We start from the raw sequence: 20,754 nt of genomic DNA, 5'->3' as shown, positions 1-20,754 counted from the left end.
GGCAAGCATGGAAAGATTCTGTGTGGATGTGTCAGACTCCAAAAAAAAAAAAGAGGGGGGGCATTTTGGAGAATAGAATATGATCTGTCTCTGAATAACCAATTGAGATGTTCTTCTTAGTGATTGAGAAGTAGAGTATATATGATATTTATATACACATGTATATTTAGAATGTATTTCCCAATATTTAAAAGGGGACAAAAGAAGATAGTTTTATAGAACAAACTGTTAAATTTGACACACAATTACATTTTACACTCTACAGAATCACTTTTATCTAATATTAATACCATATTTTTTTTTCTTTTTTGTCAGTATTTGCCTGGAATGTTTTCCACTTTCAACCTTTTTAATTGCTTTTTCTGTTTTGAATGAGTCTTGTAAAATGCATACAGCAACAAGTAATTCTTTTAAATGATAAATTTAGTCCATTTATGTTTATTAGCATCAGTAATGTATTTGCCCTGACTATAGATTTTGTGTGTGGGGGGGGGGTGTGCGCGTGTGCACGTTGGGGGTTAACGTGACTAAAAGAACATAAATGGTAAATCTGTAGATTATTTTGATTTCTTCGTATGTGTATTCATTACCTTAAAAATCTGTGATAGAAATCATGTATCACCCTCTGTATCAGCATCTAGGTTTTTCAAGTCTCTTGGCAACTTTTGTAGTTTCTTCTTTTCTTAGAAACAAGTTTCCAGACTTGTATGAAATCTCTGGGAAGGGCTCTCACAACCTGTTTCCAGAATTGAGCCCTGGCCCTCTTATTCAAAGAGGGTATGATTTTCAGCCTGGTTCCCACCTCAGCCTTCAGGTGTAGTCTTGCCTTTTTACACCTAAAGAACCACTTACTGAGCCAGTCCTCCTAGCCGATTACCCAGCCCACTCAGCATATTTAGCCAGCACATCTCCCTTGCCCAAGATCCTTTCATCAGTTGAATGTATAATTGTGGGGAACATAATCTGTTTATAACTCATGTCTAGACAATATAAAACTATAGTGCAATCATATTAACAGTGAACAAAAGAAACAGCATGTAGAGAGAGAGGGAGGGAGAGGGAGAGGGAATGGCAAGAACTAAATGAGTATAAAGTCTTTAAGGAAGAAGATCAAAACAGGGAAGAAGGAAAGACACAGAGTGGCTAATACCAGTGAGACAAGATTGTTGATGCCCACCCACAATCTCTTATCCTACTGAGATGTTGTGCCTACATAGACAGATAGAAGTCAGTGTTTCTTCAGCAACAGTCTAACCATGCATGAGTGGCTGGTTATGTATAATACTTTTATGGGGGTGTTGCAGAGCGCCTGGATGGCTCAGTTGGTTAAGGCTCCAACTCTTGATATCAGCACAGGTCATAATTTCGCAGTTAGTGTGTTTGAGACTCATATCAGGCTCTGTGCTGACAGCGTGGAGCCTGCTTGGGATTTTCTCTCTCCCTCTGTATGTGCCCCTCCCCTGCTCACACTCACGTGCAAGTACTCTCTTTCATGCTTTCTCTCTCTCTCTCAAAATAAATTAAATAAGCATTAAAAAAATACTTCTATAGGGAAGATTTTATGTTATTAAGTGGGGGAAACGATAACAAAACAGTTTGTGTAAGGTTAAATTCATATGGAGTTTTTATGTGTATGTAGGAAAATGCTTGGAAGGAGAATAATCAAATATCAACAGTAGCTATCTTTGATACTGAAATTATGGCTGATTTTTAAAAAATCTCTTATCTTACTCTGTATTTGTCTTTTATTCTGTAATGAAAAGATAAAATAAAAAGAAGAGCAGCATCTATAAGATCAGAGCCTACTTAACTAATCCTTAAAGTCCTTGAGTTTCTGCTTTAGTAGTGAAGCCAGCCTGCTGGGTCTGGCAATTTGGAAATAAGAACTTGTCCTCAGGATGTCAGAATTGCTTGGTGAGGAGACACCCACACAGCTGAGTTCCTATGAACTCAAGGGTTTTGTTGTGCTCTACATTTGGCTTTCTTAACTCTACACCAACCTCCCATATGTTCTTGCTTGAATAAACGCTTGAGTGAAGAAGTTCCTTGAATTGTGTTATGAGCCAGATCCTGTGAGCTTCCTGCTGTCCTCTGGAATCTGAGGGATGCTTGGTAGGTAACTTGTACAACAATGTGGGAAAAGTAGGGGGAGGGGTGGTTGATAATCGCAAATGTTCTGTCCAGTCACTAAAATTCAGATTGTCTTTCCAATCCAGTGATGATGGTATCCACCTATGTATTTTAATTTTTATATAAACTCCTAGAAGTCACCGCCACTTTAACTATAACACTTATCCTCACATGTAGTCTTGACATTTGCCTACCTCATTAGAGTCACTGAAGCCTGGAAGATGTACAACTCAAGGAATTTCTCAAAGAATGGATAGACATTTTCTAGATATGGAATTGGTACTGATTATATATTTTTGGTAGCAATATAAAATTTCTTTGAACTTATAAAAAGTCACTCAACTTAATGAAAAATATTAACAAATATAAAAGATAGTACAAGGTGAGACTAATGTCATGAAAGCAATGTACAGGAGATTGAACTTGGGAAGCACTGTCTCTGAGTCTGGGGCCACAGTCAGGGTTAGGAATCCCGGAGCTGTTGTCTGTGACACATGTATGAAGAGACTTTCTAGTCTTTTGTCTTTTCATCTCTTTTCATAGTTAGCGACAGTGGTGCAGATAGGTATTAGCTTTCTGTCTTCCAGAGAAACAACTCATTGTTCTCCACCTTGTGTGTGTATCTCTGAACCCATTAGTTTCCCCTGCTATAAACTGTTGTCACTAGAACACTTTGAGTGCTTAGCATAGAACCTGGCATGTAGTCAGTACTTGGTAACTGTTTCTTGTTAGTTGTATTCATTAATCATTTGTCATCATGATTTTACTTTTTACCTCTGACTAGTCAATAAGGAATACTTTATCTTTTTATTCATTTATGTTTTAATCCAGGCTGATAACAGGATTAAAATAGGATTGTATGCCAGTTGTACAACGTGTACGTTTGTGAACTAGGTTTAGCATTTGCATGCATTTCAGTAATTATTTGATTTGGTGAATTTTTGCTGCTTGCTGAGCTAATGTAGTATGTAACTTACTTCAGTGTTATGGCTGTTATGCAAGGATGTAGGCAGTAAGGTATGCTGCATCTTTGGGAGGACGGTCTATGATGGAGAAGATTTAACGCTCTTATGAATCCCTCGCAATGAGAATTAAAGGCCATGAGTATTTAGACTGGAAAATAATGAGAGTGGTTTTTTTTTTCAAAGTGGGACTACTTTTTCCAAAATTTTAATTCTAGTGTAATTAACAAATAGTGCTATATTAGTTTCAAGTGTACAATATAGTGACTCAGCCATTCTATATATTACTCAGTGCTCATCATGATAAGTGAACTCTTAATCCCCTTCACCTATTTCACCCATCCCCCACCCACCTCCCATCTGGTAACCATCAATTTGTTCTTTATGGTTAAGAACATGTTTTTTGGTTTGTGTCTTTTTTTCTTTGTTTTGTTTCTTAAATTCCACATGAGTGAAATCATATGAATTTGTCTTTGATAACTTATTTCACTTAGCATTTTACACTCTAGATCCATCCATGTTGTTGCAAATGGCAAGATTTCATTTTTTATAGCTAAGTAATATTCCATTGTACATATGTACCACATCTTTATCCACTCATCTGTTGATGAAACTCAGGTTGCTTCCATAATTTGGCTCTTATAAATAATGCTGCAAAAAAACATAGGGGTACATGTATCTTTTCCAGTTGGTGTTTTCATATTCTTTGGGTAAATACCCAGTAGTGGAATTACTGGATCACATGATAGTTCTATTTTTAACTTTTTGAGGAACCTCCATACTGTTTTCCACATTGGCTGCACCAGTTTGCATTCATACCAGCAGTGCCTGAGGATTCTTTTTCTCCACATCCACACCAACACTTAACAAGAGTATATTTTAAAGCTCTCAAAACATTTCTCTGTGTTTTAGATAGTGGCATCTCATCTCTTACTGTTTTGAGGTTTTTTTTTTCCTTGTGAAGTTATCTAGAACCATATTATAGTGGGATGATGTACACCCACAAAATACCTCTCTCAATGCCTACAAGAGACTGCAAGATTGTGTCTTGTTGCAAGTGTGAGAGTAAAACATCGCAGGTGAAGTAAACCCTTGGCCATTACTAGAGAAAGTCTTTCTGAGCTGCTCCCATGTAGGGCAGATGTTTTGAGGATTCTGATCTGTGTTTGAAAGGGATATTGGGTTTGTCCCAAATGTCCTCAGAGTATATCCACATTGATGGGATCAAAATCCAAAAGGTTCTCGTGTAATTCAGGGCCAGCCCAGCTCTGAATGAGACTGTGCAACACTAGGCTGGATGGGTGCCCTTGGGCAGTATCTAACCTGACTTGCAGTGGTTCTGATCCCAGATCAGTTACAGATCTCTATAGAGAGAAGGCTCTAGCTCTGATCCGTGGATGCCTTGGCCTTACTCCATTCCTTAAATCCATCTGACCACAGGGTAGAATGTTCTTCTCATTTATTCTACTGTAGTGGTGTCTTCATCAGTCCTCTCAAATCTGTATCTAGCCAAAAATTAGCTCTAATTCAGTTATTTATTACAATAGTGCAGTATAAGTCATCAGGCCCATTAGATGATATTTTTGTGCTTTTTTTTTTTTTAACGTTTTATTTATTTTTGAGACAGAACAGGGGAGGGTCAGAGAGAGGGAGACACAGAATCTGAAACAGCCTCCAGGCTCTGAGCTGTCAGCACAGAGCCTGAGGCGGGGCTCGAACTCACGGACCGCGAGATCATGACCTGAGCCGAAGTCGGCTGCTTAACCGACTGAGCCACCCAGGCGCCCCTATTTTTGTGCTTTTTAAAGAAACAGTAAGATGCTTCCTTATAATGAGATATAATATTGAACAAGGATCAATATTTTCCACAAATGAAAACTGTCACTTTAGCAATTAAAGAAACAGAAATATAGGAATCTAAAACTGAGATCAGTTTGAATCAGTTATTACTTGAAAATATATATATATCAAAATTTCAAGTACTCAATACCACAAACCCCAACACTCTTAAGGTGTTCTAAAACTATTTGTGGACTCAGACAAAGTAAACAGATAAGGATTTATGTCTGCAATTGTGAAAACACAACTTGGTTAATGAGGCTTTAATATTAATCAACTAAAAGACCACAAGATGGCAGGGTTTCTCTAAGAGGCTCAAATAAATCCTTTAAAAAGTAAGTGAGGCTCAAATAAATCCTTTAAATGGTAAGTTGATACAAGAAAATTGAAGCAGAGCTTGCTACAATAAGAAGATATTTTGAATGCACTAAGAAATGTCTGACTTGGAATGCAATAATTCAAACGCAAACAATTTACTTAATTCTAGAAAATAACTTAGAAAATTTCTTGAAGGTTACTTTAATCATTTATTTTGCAGAAAGGGCCTAAGGACCTAAAGTCTAGAAGGACTAATAACTGGACATTATTCATTCCAGCCATATAGACGGATATTATTTATAAAACAAGCTCCAGAATGCGTATTTCTATGGGTCAGCACAAAGCCAGACTGACTTTCCATATCTTTTAATTCTTCGGCACATTTCAGAGTTTAATCCTGATAGTGGCACTGAGTCATCAAGAAAAGCATAAACTATGAAAACACAGAATTTGTATGATACATTTTAGAACTTACACTGAACAGAATTTGAATAAAGCAAGCTTTTGCTATCCCAAATACCTCTTTTGCCTACTGGGCAGCGCAATGTTAGATTATTCTTTTTTTTTTTTTTTAATTTGTTTAATTGTTTATTTATTTTTGAGAGAGAGACAGAGTGTGAGCAGGTGAGGGGCAGAGAGAGAGGGAGACACAGAATCTGAAGCAAACTCTAGGCTCTGAGCTGTCAGCACAGAGCCCGATGCGGGGCTTGAACTCATGAACCGTGAAATCGTGACCTGAGCTAAAGTCTGACACTTAACCAACTGAGCCACCCAGACACCCCAGATTATTTTTAATAAACAATTGCCTCGGCTGAAGATAAAATGATGACCAGTTCCATCAACAGAGCACAGATGATAGTTTTACAAATCACAAGTTGTTTGCATTTCCTATGAATAATTGAAGGATTTGCTAGTATCTTTTTTTTTGTTCAATAAGTATTTATTGAACACTTTGCACGTATCAGTGTGTAAATTACTCGCTGGGTCTTTAGATCTATCTCTTCTAATGAATGAGAAATTGGGAGAGAGGAGATCTCAGATTATTCTAGACCAATGAACTAGCTTTTTTGTTTGTTGGTTTATCATTCAGAATTAAGCCAGAATAAAATATATTATTTAATTGTATTGGCATTTATAAATGGAAAAGCCAACAGAAGATACTTGAGTAATTTGGATTTTGAGAAATATTAAAATAGAAACTAGGACTCATTGTCACCCACCTCATCAGCTCTAGGAAAGTCATTCAGTTGTTACCTCTGCTTGCTTGTGGCATTTAGCTCAGGGCCATTTCATCTTGTGTCCGGTAAGTGCTTGGATTGTAGTGAATGACTGCTTTGGAGCTGGAAGGACCTAACACAGATGATCACTAAGCCATCATGGTGAAGCATGGCTCCTACAAGCCCACATTTAAAAGGGCCTTGGCACCAAACTAGTAGGTTCATATTTATATGACTTAGCATGTAAATAATTTCTAGCAAAAATGGTATCTCTTCACTGATTTTTTAAAGTATCTGACATCAAATAGGGTCTGAGGGAACAGTAAGAATGAAGGGATGTGAGCTCTACTCAAAAGACTGATGGAATCTCATTTGTTCATAATGAATTAACTGGAAAAATTTTTTTCTGTGTAATATTATATTTTCAGTTTTATAGTGAATTACGAAAGTTGTTGAGGATGGGTGGGGTAGAGTAATGGTCTGATTAGAAAAAAGGAAGTATGGAGACATTTTAAATGGTTGATACTCTGTAAGTAGTAATTTAGTTTCACTTAAAAATTGACAAAGGCCCAAGAAGTTTAATTTTTTATGGATGCCATATGATGAGTAAAAATTGAGATACAGAATTATTAGGGGAGAATGACCAAAAAGAATCTATGAAATGATGAGGGGCTAGAAAAACAATTCTGCCAGAGTTCTACCAGATCATGAACAAAGAAATAGAACTCAAAGAAGTATAACTTGAGAACAAAGGTCAAGATATGACCTTGATTATTACTCTCAGATTTTCAATGTTGTAAAATCTGACTTGTTCTTGAAGAATCATATAGATGCAGACTGGATGACCTTTGTGGGAGCTCATACATGTAGAAATAATTTGCAGACTTGAGTTATAGCTAGGGAGGGAGATTCAAACATATTTGGTAATAAGTAAAGATTTTATTTTATATTTTTCTTCTGATTACAGCATCTTCACAACTATTTCACAGTGACCCTTGGAATTCCTGCTTGGTGTTCTTATGTCTTTTTCATCATGGCCACCTTGATTTTTGGCCTTCTCATGGGTCTGGTAAGAAATAATGCCATTTCCCCCGCTTTCTGTAAAGCCACATGGATTTTATGCAAAACTAGAAAGCAGCCAAGGAAGAAAAGATGCATAAACAAATATCATTTTGTGTATAATCTAAGAAGTTAAGTAGCATTTACTTGTTTGATATTACTGTCAGTGGTAATTTGAGATATAATGGAAAATTCATTTAATTGTTATCTCCTAATCCTATCCTGAAATATCCTGAAGATGTGTGCTGCCTAGAATATAGGCGGTAATGAAAGAATTGGAGACCTTATGTGAATTCATAGTCAGTTTCCAAGACAACCAAGTCAGCTGTGATTTCACACATTGCCTACTTGATTGAAACACTGTGGTGATAAGGCCAAACCTGTGAATTTGTTCCTTGAGTGAACAAGATGACTTTTTTCTTGTTCATATCCTCCAATTGAATCTCTAATCCTGACCAGCTACTTATACATAGACTCTAGTTATCCCAAGGTGGAATTTGTCAGATAAGGTAGACAAAAAACACAGTCATTATTATGGGAAAAAATGAGATGCAAAGCACATTACTATGTCTTCTTTCGGTGTAAAAAGTGGTATCTAATAGGTATCTGTGCATTTTCTTCCTAGATGTTTTAGGTAAGAATTGAAATAATAAATTTATTTATTTAGCTGTATAGATAACTGTAAGGGTTTTGGCATGTTTTACTCTTTTATATAATTTTTTAATCTTTCTTTTTACCCACACTTGATCAATTTGAGCTTTAAACTCTAAGATAAGTTCTTTTTTTTTTTTTTTAAGTGTATTTATTTTGGAGAGAGTGCACATGTGCGCAAGCCAGGGAAGGGAGAGAGAATCTCAAGCAATCCCCAGTGTCAGCACAGAGCCTGACACAGGGCTTGAACTCATGAACTGTGAGATCATGACCTGAGCCAAAATCCAGAGTCAGATGCTTACTGAGTCTCCCAGGTGCCCCAAGATAAGTCTTTAAAACCATTGTGCTATATATTTATCACACAGCTCCTAAATGCTATATGATTGATATATATTGATATATATTGATATATATTGATGATTATTAAGAATTTATGTAAAAAGGACAAACATTTAGGTAGGTCTGTCCTTACACTGTATAATGCATTTCAGCTCTTTAGCAAGTTCTTTTTATTTTATTTGTTTACCTTTTTTAAATTAGCAAGTTCTTTTTAAAAATTAGCTTAAAGTGTTAGCAGTTGCTTTTATCCATATTGATATATAACTTGGGATGACAAAGTCAGACTCCCAAGAAGCCAAGGAGGCTTTTATTTGATTCGATTTGGCTTTGCTACAAACATGCTTATTTCAAATTATGGTGTATTTGATTTGTGACTGCTGGTGTTAGCTTCACAGGTGGGGATGGAACTCAGATATGTCATTCATTAGCTTGCATTAATCCTAGTGCTAACTAACATGTCCCTGACTGACTGGCCTTAAAGTATTTGATTTTGTATAAAGCTGACTGGATATAAATATGCTTCTCCTATCTATGGTCTAGTTCTGGATTGTTCTGGTGGTGTCTTTTAGGGCCACATGAGTGTGAAGCTTTTGTAGGGGGAGCACCATGAGATACTGGGTGGTTCTCAAGTGGAGTTATGGAGAATGTAGGTTGAGTGTGAGCCTTTTGGAAGACCATTGGAAACTCTTCTCAGCATAAAGGTTTTTTGAAATTTATCTTTGAGGTCAACTTTAAATTCAAGAAATCAAGTCAGGCTTGTCTATGCCCTAACTTCATTTGGGAACTTAGATTCAAATAATCAGTACAGGAGGGTTATTAAGATTTGGCCTGAAGAAACAAGAGAGTTGATTATAGACCATTCAAGTGATTAAATGATATAGAATATCATTCCTTTATAAGAAATTGGGAGAGTAACTATTTAACAAAATAGTAATAATTTCAAAGCAGTAATAAACTCAGAAATGTTCTGGTAATATATTCCTTTTCTACAACTGTAATACATACCAAAAGAAGCACACAACAACCAGAATTGTTGCCTTCAGGGAGGTCTGCAGGTGTGCAGTTCTGTCTTGTATGTCATCTTTGCCATTAACTGAGGGCTGAAAGCAGAGCCCAGGCATGCAGTCACCTGAGGCTTGGTCCTGGTGACCCTGGAAGTTCTTCCCTGTATGAATTCTTATGGAGTTTAACTTCTACAGTGGCCAGGAGGGCAGGATGTTTTCCATAGAGAAGTAATTTCCTGATCAAGTCATTGTTTCCCATAAGCCTATTATGTTTTCTACTTTTTCCTAATTTTAGAAGATGAGAAGTCAAAACAAGGCTGCTGGTTTAGATTTTTGTTTGTTTTCGTGATTGAGCCTCACGATGGCTGAAATGTTAATACTAAATGTTATTTTGCACATGTCAGCAAAGGGCCCAGTTTTAGAAATCAAGTATATATTTTGCATTTTAAATCAATATGGGAAAGACCCTTAAGTGTATCATCTGTATATGAAATCACTCTGGCAGTGTCGATTTCTGTCATCAGTGACTCTGCTCTGAAGGATAAAAGATAGCAAAGCTCTAGGCAAACAGAAGAGCAGTGGAAAACACAGGCAGCGATCATATGCCTCTACTCTCCCGTCTCCATTTCAGTTGGTATATGTGGTGACTGTCTAAATTTTGGTACTTGGGTAGATTATTTTTCTGTGTGTTGCTCCCCAGTGTCTAGCACAGAGCCTCCCTCAGAGGAGGGTCTCTAATATCAAGAGGCCTAGATTTCACTCTCTGTGAAAGGTGGCAAATCTGACTCCCCTCCTCATTTAGTTGCATGGCTATCTGTATCTACCTGGGTCACAGCTGGAACATGAAAATATAACCCTGGAAGGGAAGAGGAAGAAAAGGGCACTACTCCCCTATAGACCCTGCTTTTATTTATTTTTTTGATTTTTTTTTAACGTTTATTTATTTTTGAGACAGAACGGGGGAAGGGCAGAGAGAGAGGGAGACACAGAATCAGAAGCAGGCTCCAGGCTCTGAGCCATCAGCCCAGAGCCCGATGCGGGGCTCGAACTCACGGACCGTGAGATCGTGACCTGAGCTGAAGTCGGACGCTTAACCGACTGAGCCACCCAGGCGCCCCTAGACCCTGCTTTTAAACAGTGCCATTCTTAGTGGCTTAGGAAGTGGACCATTCCAAGGGAATAGTTCTCTAGATGAGAAAATAGATCTTGAACTGAGAGAATCTGGGAGAATAAGAGGGTTTTCCTTCCAGTTTCTGAATTAAGGCTATATGATGGAATTGTGTACTATTAGATACAAAATAGACTTTCATGATAGGTTAACCCAAATCCATCCTTTTGAGAGAGTTCCAGTGAGAAAGCAGTTAAATGACTTGTTCAGGGTCACACAGTTAATGAGAGACAAGGTTGAGGTTAGTATGCCTTAAGTCTTTTTCTAGGCCCTCTATACCTAGCCCTCTAGCTGGCCCAGGGAGCTTGTTCCTCACCAACCCACAGAGCTTTATGCATCCCACTGTCCTACCACACTGGTCTCCCCAGCCTTGCATTCAGGGCTTCCTCTGGATATAGGAGCCCCCGTGGTCCAGTTTGGTGTAGCTTAGACGAACCGGGCAGCTGGTACTACCCATCCACTCTGGACTATGCCCAGGGCCTTAAGTGATGCCTCCTTCAAGTGGGCATTCTTGATCCTTCCCAAACCCATAACTGGTTGTAATATCTGAATCTTTGAAATATCTGTCAAAGTGTTTTATTCATTTTTCTTATGAAATTCATGTTCCATATTGCTTTATGTTTAAACTGCCATTTTTTCTCCTTTTTTGAACTTGTCCCCACAGAAGTTAACACGATACCTTGAACCTAATGAACCAAATTTTGAGTAAAGTGGTAAATGAATATACAGATGGTGATAATCCTGAACACAAAGTAGGGCACTCATTTGATGTTTATGAAACTGAATCAAAAGAACTATGATATCAGGTTCTTTAAAATTTTAGAGCATCTTTAAAACACTAATGTATGAAGTAGTATTACTATCTTAAAGGCCAAGTCTGGGAGTCAGCTAGGTACAAGAAGGACACTGTCCTTCTAAATGGGCAGCTTCTTCCTGGTTGTATCTTTATGTTGTGTGATGCTGCAGGGGAAGGTGTGAAGAATGGCTGCAGCTTATTCTGGGTCCAGCTAACTGCACCCCACACCCATAGCTTCATCACCGTGGCCCATGCCGGACTAGGCATGGAACAGGGACTGGGATGAACCTGCCCCTAAGGAGCTTGTAGTTTATCAAGGGAGAGGGATGTTTCTAGCAAGTAGAAAATGATTCATGCATATTTCATTAAGGTCGGAGATGAAGCCAAGTCAGTCACTGTCTAAAATAGGGTTTAGTTCATATCATTGATAACTTTCCTTGCAATTTATTTCTGTAGAAATTTCTTACGGTACTCTTAAGAATTCTAGACCCTGAAATAAATAGCCTTTTACTCAGGCATTGGTGAGAGGCAGCCATATACAGACTAGTTTTGTTTGTCCAGAGGGGTGTTTTTAAAAAGGCCGCTTTAGACTTGACTGATAGTATCCATTTTCTTATACCTGTTTGATTTACCAGTTTTTGGTGGGATCTCTATAGACATTTGACTTTGTGACCCCTGTTATAAATCAATATTTTCCTACATTGTTACATTTGAAAAATTGGAAAGTCTTAATTATGCCCTTGTCCTTTTTGAGGACTTTTGACCAACCGCTAATTATTTGTCTGTAAATATCTGATTATAGATCCAAGACCTAAATTTGAGGCTCTTTGGTAATAAATGTGATATCTATTCACTGTAAAATCACTTTTTCCCTTCAGGTCTTGGTGATAATATCAGAATGTTTCTATGTACCACTTCCAAGGCATTTATCTGAGCACACTGGTAAGTATGATAAACTCATGTGATAGAGTAGTTTTGGAATTCTGTGGTGTGCCCTTTTGTGCTCAGATAGATACTGGAGTTTTCCCCCCTGACTCGTGAGGTGACCAAACCATCACTACTACCAAATTCTTTGAAATATGTTTTCTCGGTCAGATTTGAACAAAAATGATTTTTTTCTTCCCTTAAATTAGGTAACACTTCATTTTGGTCATTGTTTTTCCCCTTGAGTATATGCCCTTCATTAATTAGTTGACACCTTTTCCTTCATTCAAACTGGAATGAGGGAAGAGAACTCAAATTTATTGAGTCTCAACCGTGTATCAGTAACTATTCTAAATCCTATAAAAACAGTCTTCCCAAATCCTTGCACTGCTCCACACTGTTTGTGGGACTAAACAGCCCTGGGTTTTCATGTTTTTATTCCTAGTTTTGAGACTTTGCATGAAGACTTCTTTGAGACTTTATAATTGTTTAATTTTATGTGGAAGTTTAACTAAATAAGCTTATATTTCTTTTCAGTTCTTGAAGTTCTCAAGACTTGGAGATTTCCGTAGATAATTAGAAAATATATTATGTTCCTTAGAATTGTTAAAAATACCATAAACCCAGTTTAAAGTAACTTAGGAAAAAAAGGAAATTTTATTAACTCACATAACTGAAAAATCTAGGGATGTTCTGGTTGCAAGCTCAGCCCAAGGGATGTTAGGTTTCTGTTTCTATGTGGCTGATTCAGTGGCTGTCAACAGCCCTAACTCACATTTTATCAGTTTATCAATTCCTGTAGAAAGAGAGAAGGCTTTTCTTCTTGACTCTGGCCAAAAAACTCCTGGGAAGTCCTCTGATTGGCTTGGGTTAAGTCACATTTCTTAACTAATCACCATGACTAGTGAGTGGGTCACTGAGTAAGCCAGAGGAACCTTTACCCTCTCTGGCTCTGTGCTCTATCAGTCAACACAGTTAGTGAACTTTCCAGAGAGGAATGGAGAAGCCCTGGATGGAGGTAGGACACCGCCAGCCAGAGATCTGTGCAGTGTGATAACATAGCTTCAGATTGGAGAAAACGGTCACGGGCCCCACCCTTTCATTTCACAGCTAACCACACTCAATTGACTGCTGAATGACCAGTTTATTCAGAGGATGTTCCCCTCTCTTCCCTCCACAGAGCAGACTCGGAGGTCAGAGGAGGCTCACAAAGCTGAACAGTTGCAGGATGCAGAGGAGGAAAAAGATGATTCAAATGAGGAAGAAAACAAGGACAGCCTTGTAGATGATGAAGAAGAGAAAGAAGACCTTGGTGATGAGGATGAAGCGGAGGAGGACGAGGAGGAGGACAGTGCTGCCGCTCGCGTGGATGAGGAGAGGAACGATGCCCAGGACCAGGGGCCCCTGAGAGAGGTGCAGGAGGATGGAGAACCTGAGCCTGAAGAAGACACGCCTGTGCAGCCCAGCCCAGCCGACACAGAGGTGGCGGAAGACACATTGAGGCAGCGCAAAAGTCAGCATGCCGATAAGGGCCCATAGGTCTAGTGACGGTGTTTCCAAGAATTCAGACCAAAGGACTGTGTCAGCTTCCCTCTGGTCTGCAGTGTAAATCAAATCCGTACTTTTTCCTGAATGAGCAAGCTTCTCTTAAAAAATGATCTCTAGTCATGTAGTCTTATGGCATTAAGCCTCATGTATATTAATGAGAGTCTTTCAGGCATGACAATCAGGAAACAGAAAGACAAACACGGTGTTAAATCTGTTTGAGCACTTAGTATGGGCACAAATTCATTTGCTTGGGGCTAGAGAGTTTTGACCTGAGAAAGCACCCCGCAGGCGCCATAAAATGAAAGCAAAGCAACATGAGCCTCCTCACAAGCAGCAGACATCTTGTGGAAGTCTTTTGTGTGAAGTATTCGTTTTTGTCAAATGTAAGAAACATCAGCCACCGCGGTGGAGAGACACTTTTTTAGAGGTAGAAATTGAGAGGGCCCTGGATTATTATGGTAGAAAAGAGCTTGGACATCATCCCAACTCTCTGAATCGCTTTTGCTGTGATTTATTTCTTACCTTTAGTATCTCCAACCTTCCCACCACGGGCCTGCAGGCGCCCCACACGCTTCACAATACTTCCTCAGTGATAGGCCACAGACAGCAGCCGGTTGACATCAGCCGCTTTCCTTCTTGACTTAAGGGTTTACATAATCCGGAACCAAAGCCCGTGACTGCCAAGCATCTTGAATGAAATGTTGTAACCTTTGGAGATTCAAAAGGAAGTAGGGGTTTTATAGGAGTGATTTTTGTTTTTGTTTTTTGCCAAAATGTAGTAATTACTTTTTTTCAAAAAGTTCCTTTAGCAATATTCTTTTGAAGCCAGAAGTGCCCTAAGTGTTGCCAGTACAAGGTAGTCTTGTGAAGAGAACTTGAATACTTTGTTGTTTTGCTTCCATCTCAAGGGGTTCCTTGGCTCTTGAACCACTTTATTATTAACTGCAAAACCATTTCTGGTTTTCGTTCAGTGATGTGCTTTTGGTGAAAGAATTAATGAAAGTGAATATCTGGAAATGAAAGATTTGGTTTCGTTTCCTTCTTCCTTAATCTTGTAGAGAATTTTATTCCTGTAAATCTCTCAATACTCAGTCCACTCAAAGTACCCAGGGGGCCTGATTTCTTTTAAAGAATCCATCCATCTACTTCTGTCTTACCTGATTTATGTCTTAGAATAAATTCATAAAATTAGATTCCAAGCTTATGAAAGATGTCTAAAGTTGATCCTACACCCCTTGGGTCCAGACAGAAAAACAAGTAGTACAGGTTTATGAAATTCGAAAAGTTTCTGTCATCTTTATAAAGAAATACGCAGTATACTCCTGTCTGGCTATTTAGATAACCCTTACCTCATATTAACTTTGAACAGGGGCTCATTGGAGGAGGGGGAGGTCTGAAACTCTCTACCCTCAGGTGGATGAATGGGTCTGTTGCAAGCCTCACACAAAGGGAGTTTTTATTCTGACAGACGCTAGTTTTTAGAGATGGTTATTTTTCATCTTTCCAACTCAGTTACCTGACAGGCTCATCCCCTAGTATGGTGAGGTTCATTAACAGTCGCCAATAGTTTTTTGCTTCAGACAGCTACAGAATCTTGAGTTTGAAGCCATCACAGAACTGAGGGACTGGGGAAACCTTGACTTTGGCTCATTTCCTGCCCCTCCTGCCATGTAAGTCTCTGATACATCCTCACCCCAAGCACCATGGTTCTGATGGTGGCAGTTATGTCTCCCTAATATTGGGAAGCTTTTCTAGATCATTCTCTTCTCTTCTGTCACTGGATTTCTTTCTCTGAAACAAAGTTTTCAAAGATCACTAAGTTCAAGTTCAGAGGTGTGAATAAAAAAGGTTTCATTATTTGACTTTTTTGTTTAAACCTACCCCCTTTGCCCATTCCCCTATATTAAAACTTTTTTTTTTTTTTAGTGTAGTGTTTGACCAGAAGGGAAGGAATGAAAAAATAAAATCCACTTTGGCTTTTTATAAATGTAAGGCCAATTTCCAATTGGACCCCAAATAGTATCTAATTATAATAAGAAAAATATATGTTCTTTCTCAACAATACTTGTAAAAAATTGGAGGAAGAGGAGAAAACAATTTGGCGAAGAAGGTCCATTAAAAGTTGGAGCATCTGTGGCTACAGGTACCATTTTTTTTTTTAACATCCCAGCAAAAGATGGGGTTTTTACTCAATGGACTGATAAGTACACATCTAATTAAATCTCTTCCCACTTGAGGCCTTTAGGTTTGTTTTCAGTACTTACTGTATATAAAACTAAAGGGAAAAAGTCAACCTAAAATAATTTATGATTAGATTAACACCTCAATAGGATTTTGTGGATTTTTTGTGTGGATAATATATTTAATCCAGGAGCCAAACCATGGAAACACAATTTTGATTTTAAAAATTAAAAAATAATCATGCTTCCTTATGTTGCAATATCAGTTACTTACAGAATAGTGTTTTATGTAACTCAAATCAGGAAAATTAAATAAAAGTGACTCTAGATTTTGGAATAGAAGTGAAATACTTTACATGGGAGCAGTTGGAGCAGGGTGTCTTTTTGCTGATTAGAAGGAAAATTTGAAACTTCCACCTTTTTCTTAGTTTCTTTTATCATTCATCTCTTGCTAGATCTGCTAAAGCACCCCAACTTGCTTAGAGCTCTCCCATTGAAGCAATGAGTAGACAATCCCACTTCTTTCCTTCCCTTTGAAGTGTAAGCACTGAATGGGGTGACAGGCAGGACTCCTCTACTTCACAGGTCCCTGCACTGCATGGGTGCATACTTACCACCTGAACTGATGCATATGAGCCCTGTTAGCCACAGGACTCCTTAACTACAAAAAGAAATCCAAAATAATGACTGTAATAAAAAGTAAACAAGCTTTAGAGAATGCCAAATTTTGACTTTTTTATGGCCCCAATCCTTACTGATAGCTATGGCATTGCTACATGATTTGAGTTTATATAAGCCTGCAGAGTCTACAGTGCATAACACCTTTGGGGAAGGATGATAAAAAATGTCTTCTGAAGTGAGCACTTAGCATACGACTTTTTATGACCAAGTATTTAATACTGGAGCCTGTATGCTGCTTTACAGGATGGCAAGCATTAAAGAGTCCCAAAAAAAAAAAAAAAAAAGTAGAAACAATAGGGTACACCTAAGATTTCAGTATAAAATGTTAAATTGGCCTGAAGTGAGAGAAAGAAGGGAAAGATTGGTGCTTTCGCTAATGTGTATCAACTTATCTCTGTCCAACTCAGTGTTGAAGTGTTATCTGCCAGTATTATAAATGTATAATTGACCCATCCCATCAAATATAACAACATTTTGAAAAGTATTCATGTAAATCTTTTGTGCCAACAGAAAACTTCCTCCTTGTTCAGTATCTTTACCTCAGTCCTACATTTTGATCCTCTTCAGAAGATTAGTTTGTCTTGAAAAACCAAACACGGAGTCATCAAGTCTGATGAACCTTGATGGGGCAGCTTTTTGAGTAGCTTTTCTGAACCAGGAGATTTGGTTGAAAGGCCTTTGGTAGTTTCAGACCAGGACATGGCCTTCAGATGGCCTCTTCTCGGTCAAGTTTCACGTGAACTGTGCCATTGTTTCTGTGTGCCTCAGACCATTTTAACATGTTTCCGATGTAGTGTGATTGTATTTGTTCCTAATTAGTTTCTTTGTGCAAATGCAGTTTTTACACTAAAAATACTGTTTATTTGTATTGTAATACATTCTAAATTTGTTATTTATATTTTTTGTAATAGTCATAATTATTTAGCTCAGAGATATTTAATTATTTTTCTCTTCATCCATGTGTTCTTTGCTTCCTCAGATAGCATCTGCAGTAACTGGAAACAGTAATAGGAAATCAAGATATAAGCCTCAAGCATTATATTGCTTGAATTACAAATCACCTTATCACAAAATTGTATAGAATCTTTGATCATATACCTTTTTATTTTATTGTAAACTTCTATTTGCAGCCAAACCTAATGATAGTGATAAGTAAAATCAAAACAGTGTATGGCTTTTCATAGAACTATTTTCACAAAAGTCATTCACCTAGGGAGTGAAAAACACTGCTTTGTTAAAAAATAATTTTCATCTGTCCATTCTGCATCCAATCTGTTTCCGCCCCCTGCCCCTTTCTTTCTGTCCTCTTTTCGACTTGGTGAAATGCAAACCATGCGCCTTTTAGCTACTTTGGAAAGTGCACAAACCAAGGACAAGTGCAAAGATCCAAGACTTCCTCTTTGTTATAGCCATTGTGTTGCCTATAGAAACTCATTTTACTCATGTCAGGTCTCCCTTGGCCCAGCCCTGAGGTGTGGAGGTGGCCAGGGCTGGTGAATAGGGCAAAGGATGCTGCTAGTCCTTCAAGACACTGTGGACTGACCTGGTCTCCTGGGGCATTCAGAAGGCTCTGGTCTACACCTAATCCTTCTTATCATGGTAGCATTGGAAAAGCACAAAGGAGATGAGGTGACTTTTAAATGCCCTTAGGGACTGAACTATGGATATTGGATTTTTCACTTTTGAAAAAAATTTTTAATGTTTATTTATTTTTGAGAGAGAGAGAGAGAGAGCGAGTAGGGGAGGGGCAGAGACAGAGGGAGACACAAAATCTGAAGCAGGCTCCAGGCTCCAAGCCATCAGCACAGAGACCGAAGTGGGGCTTGAACCCACAAACCGTGAGATAATGACCTGAGCTGAAGTTGGACGCTTACCGACTGAGGCACCCATGCTCCCCTGGATTTTTCACTTTTGAAAGATGGTAACGGATGTGCAGTTAGAAGAAAATGATTAAACTTCCATACTGCCAAGTCATTCCTTCAGAGAAACTGCCTCAGAAGGCTCTTTTGTCTATGTAGGAAAAATATCCATTATGCAGTGTCGCAGCCTACATGAACTTGGTCATACATCCTTGGTGGGAGCAAAGCCTGCAGCTTCTGAAGGCAAAAACACCAAATCTGGAACATATTCCACAGTATTTGGAATTCTATCTTAGAACATGTGAATTTCTCAAGATTGGTGACTGTATTAGGTCAGTCTAGACTGTGTTTACAGACTCCCAAATCTCAGAGGCTTTAAGAACAAGAATTTTATTTCTGCTTCACTTAGGTTAGATCAGCCAACCCAGATAATAGTTGCTCCACTTCATGTAGGTTTTTCTGGGACCCAAGAGAGGTCAGGAGAGGCTTTGCTGTCTAACATGTGGCTTCTAAGGTGGTTATGGTCATTTTCATCCAACCAGTCTAAAGGGGAAAGAGCATGGAGGAGTGTTTCTGGGAGATCTTAAAGCCAGGCTGCCAGGAGGCACATACGCATTACTTTTTTCATTCCTGTGAGAAGACTTAGTCACGGGGTCACGCCTAATCGAAAGGGAGGCTAGGATGTGTCGCTTTGCCATGTGCTTAATAAAAAATGGAGATTAGAGAGCTGGCCTCTCTGCCACAGTGATGTCATTTTCCTACCTTTGCCACCTGAGCGTCTCACAAAGAGCAAGCCCATGTGCAATGTTAGTCACATGAATGCACTGGTGGCAGGAGAGGGAAGAATGCTTGTCTTCCTTCTGGACTTTGTTGTATTTGATCTTCAAGATTCCAGACTTTTCAAACTGTGAATGGTGTGTTCTTAGAGAGTTTATATTTTATTTGGGAAGATGGATATTAGTAAGCAGGAAAAGAATTACAATGTGAGTTTGTGAAAAAGGAACCCAATCTAGGTGAGAGTTTAGGTGGTACATGTGACCAGGAGGGCATGATCAGGGTTGCTGATGCAGAGATAGATTTGGGACCCCTCAAACATACACACATAATCTTTACACTGCACATGTGGAAAAATAGGACTAGCATTTATCTCAATGAGAGGTTCTTGGCTGAGCCATTGGGGTAGATTCTGGGCCTCCTTTTCCCTTTGTATAAGGGAGTGATAGAGAAACAGCTTGTTATTCATCTTTTCATGAGCTGTTTCTTCAACTTTGATATCTTTGATATCTAATCAATAATTAATAAACTCCATAAATCTCCCTAAATGGAATTCTAGTTGATAGACATCTGGTTAAACATGTTAACCTAAAAATGACACTATAGAAAGATTGATACTATCAGAATTCTTTGTGTTCTGTTGTTACTGGTGGGGCATATAATTTCTAAAATTACTTATTATAATTAGTTACTTTGGTAGAGCACATAGGATAGACCAAAAGCACATTTGTATCCCAAAGGGACAACCTGCAGGATTCACAAAATTACACAGCTGCCACTCCATGGGATTGTCTTCAAATTCTAGCTCTCTGTGCAATAAATTTTAAGCATGAGTCTCAATCTAATAGTATTAGAAGCCAGCAGGTTATGAGTTGGCCATTAGCTTTTAATTATTTTACTAACAGCAATTTTGTATAGAGTATTCTTTTTTTTTTTTTTTAATTTTTTTTCAACGTTTATTTATTTTTGGGACAGAGAGAGACAGAGCATGAATGGGGGAGGGGCAGAGAGAGAGGGAGACACAGAATCGGAAACAGGCTCCAGGCTCTGAGCCATCAGCCCAGAGCCTGACGCGGGGCTTGAACTCACGGACCGCGAGATCGTGACCTGGCTGAAGTCGGACGCTTAACCGACTGCGCCACCCAGGCGCCCCTGTATAGAGTATTCTAAGACTTTTCATATCCTTGACTACTCCATAGTATGGCATCAAGTCACCCAGCCCTCCTTCAGAGCCTTTACTCTATTGATACTAAAAAAGGTAAGAATTACCTCCTAACAGAGAAAGTTGTCCCATTAAATTGCATA

At 38.5% G+C, this 20,754-nt stretch overlaps 1 protein-coding gene across 1 annotated transcript in view; it reads left to right on the top strand.

The window, feature by feature from the left end:
• TMX4 (thioredoxin related transmembrane protein 4) overlaps positions 1–18,061 on the top strand; it is a 45,378-nt gene extending 27,317 nt beyond the window's left edge. The window contains exons 6-8 of the mRNA XM_047853417.1: positions 7,434–7,535; positions 12,362–12,425; positions 13,588–18,061. Of these exons, the coding sequence (XP_047709373.1) occupies positions 7,434–7,535; positions 12,362–12,425; positions 13,588–13,946 (525 nt within the window). The 3' untranslated portion in view covers positions 13,947–18,061. The remainder of the gene's footprint in view (positions 1–7,433; positions 7,536–12,361; positions 12,426–13,587) is intronic.
• The last annotated feature ends 2,693 nt before the right edge of the window (positions 18,062–20,754 follow it).

This window comes from Prionailurus viverrinus, chromosome A3 (assembly GCF_022837055.1).
Source record: "Prionailurus viverrinus isolate Anna chromosome A3, UM_Priviv_1.0, whole genome shotgun sequence".
Lineage (NCBI taxonomy): Eukaryota > Metazoa > Chordata > Mammalia > Carnivora > Felidae > Prionailurus > Prionailurus viverrinus.
The sequence above is the reverse complement of the archived record's forward strand: the minus strand, read 5'-3'. Positions and strand labels throughout refer to the sequence as shown.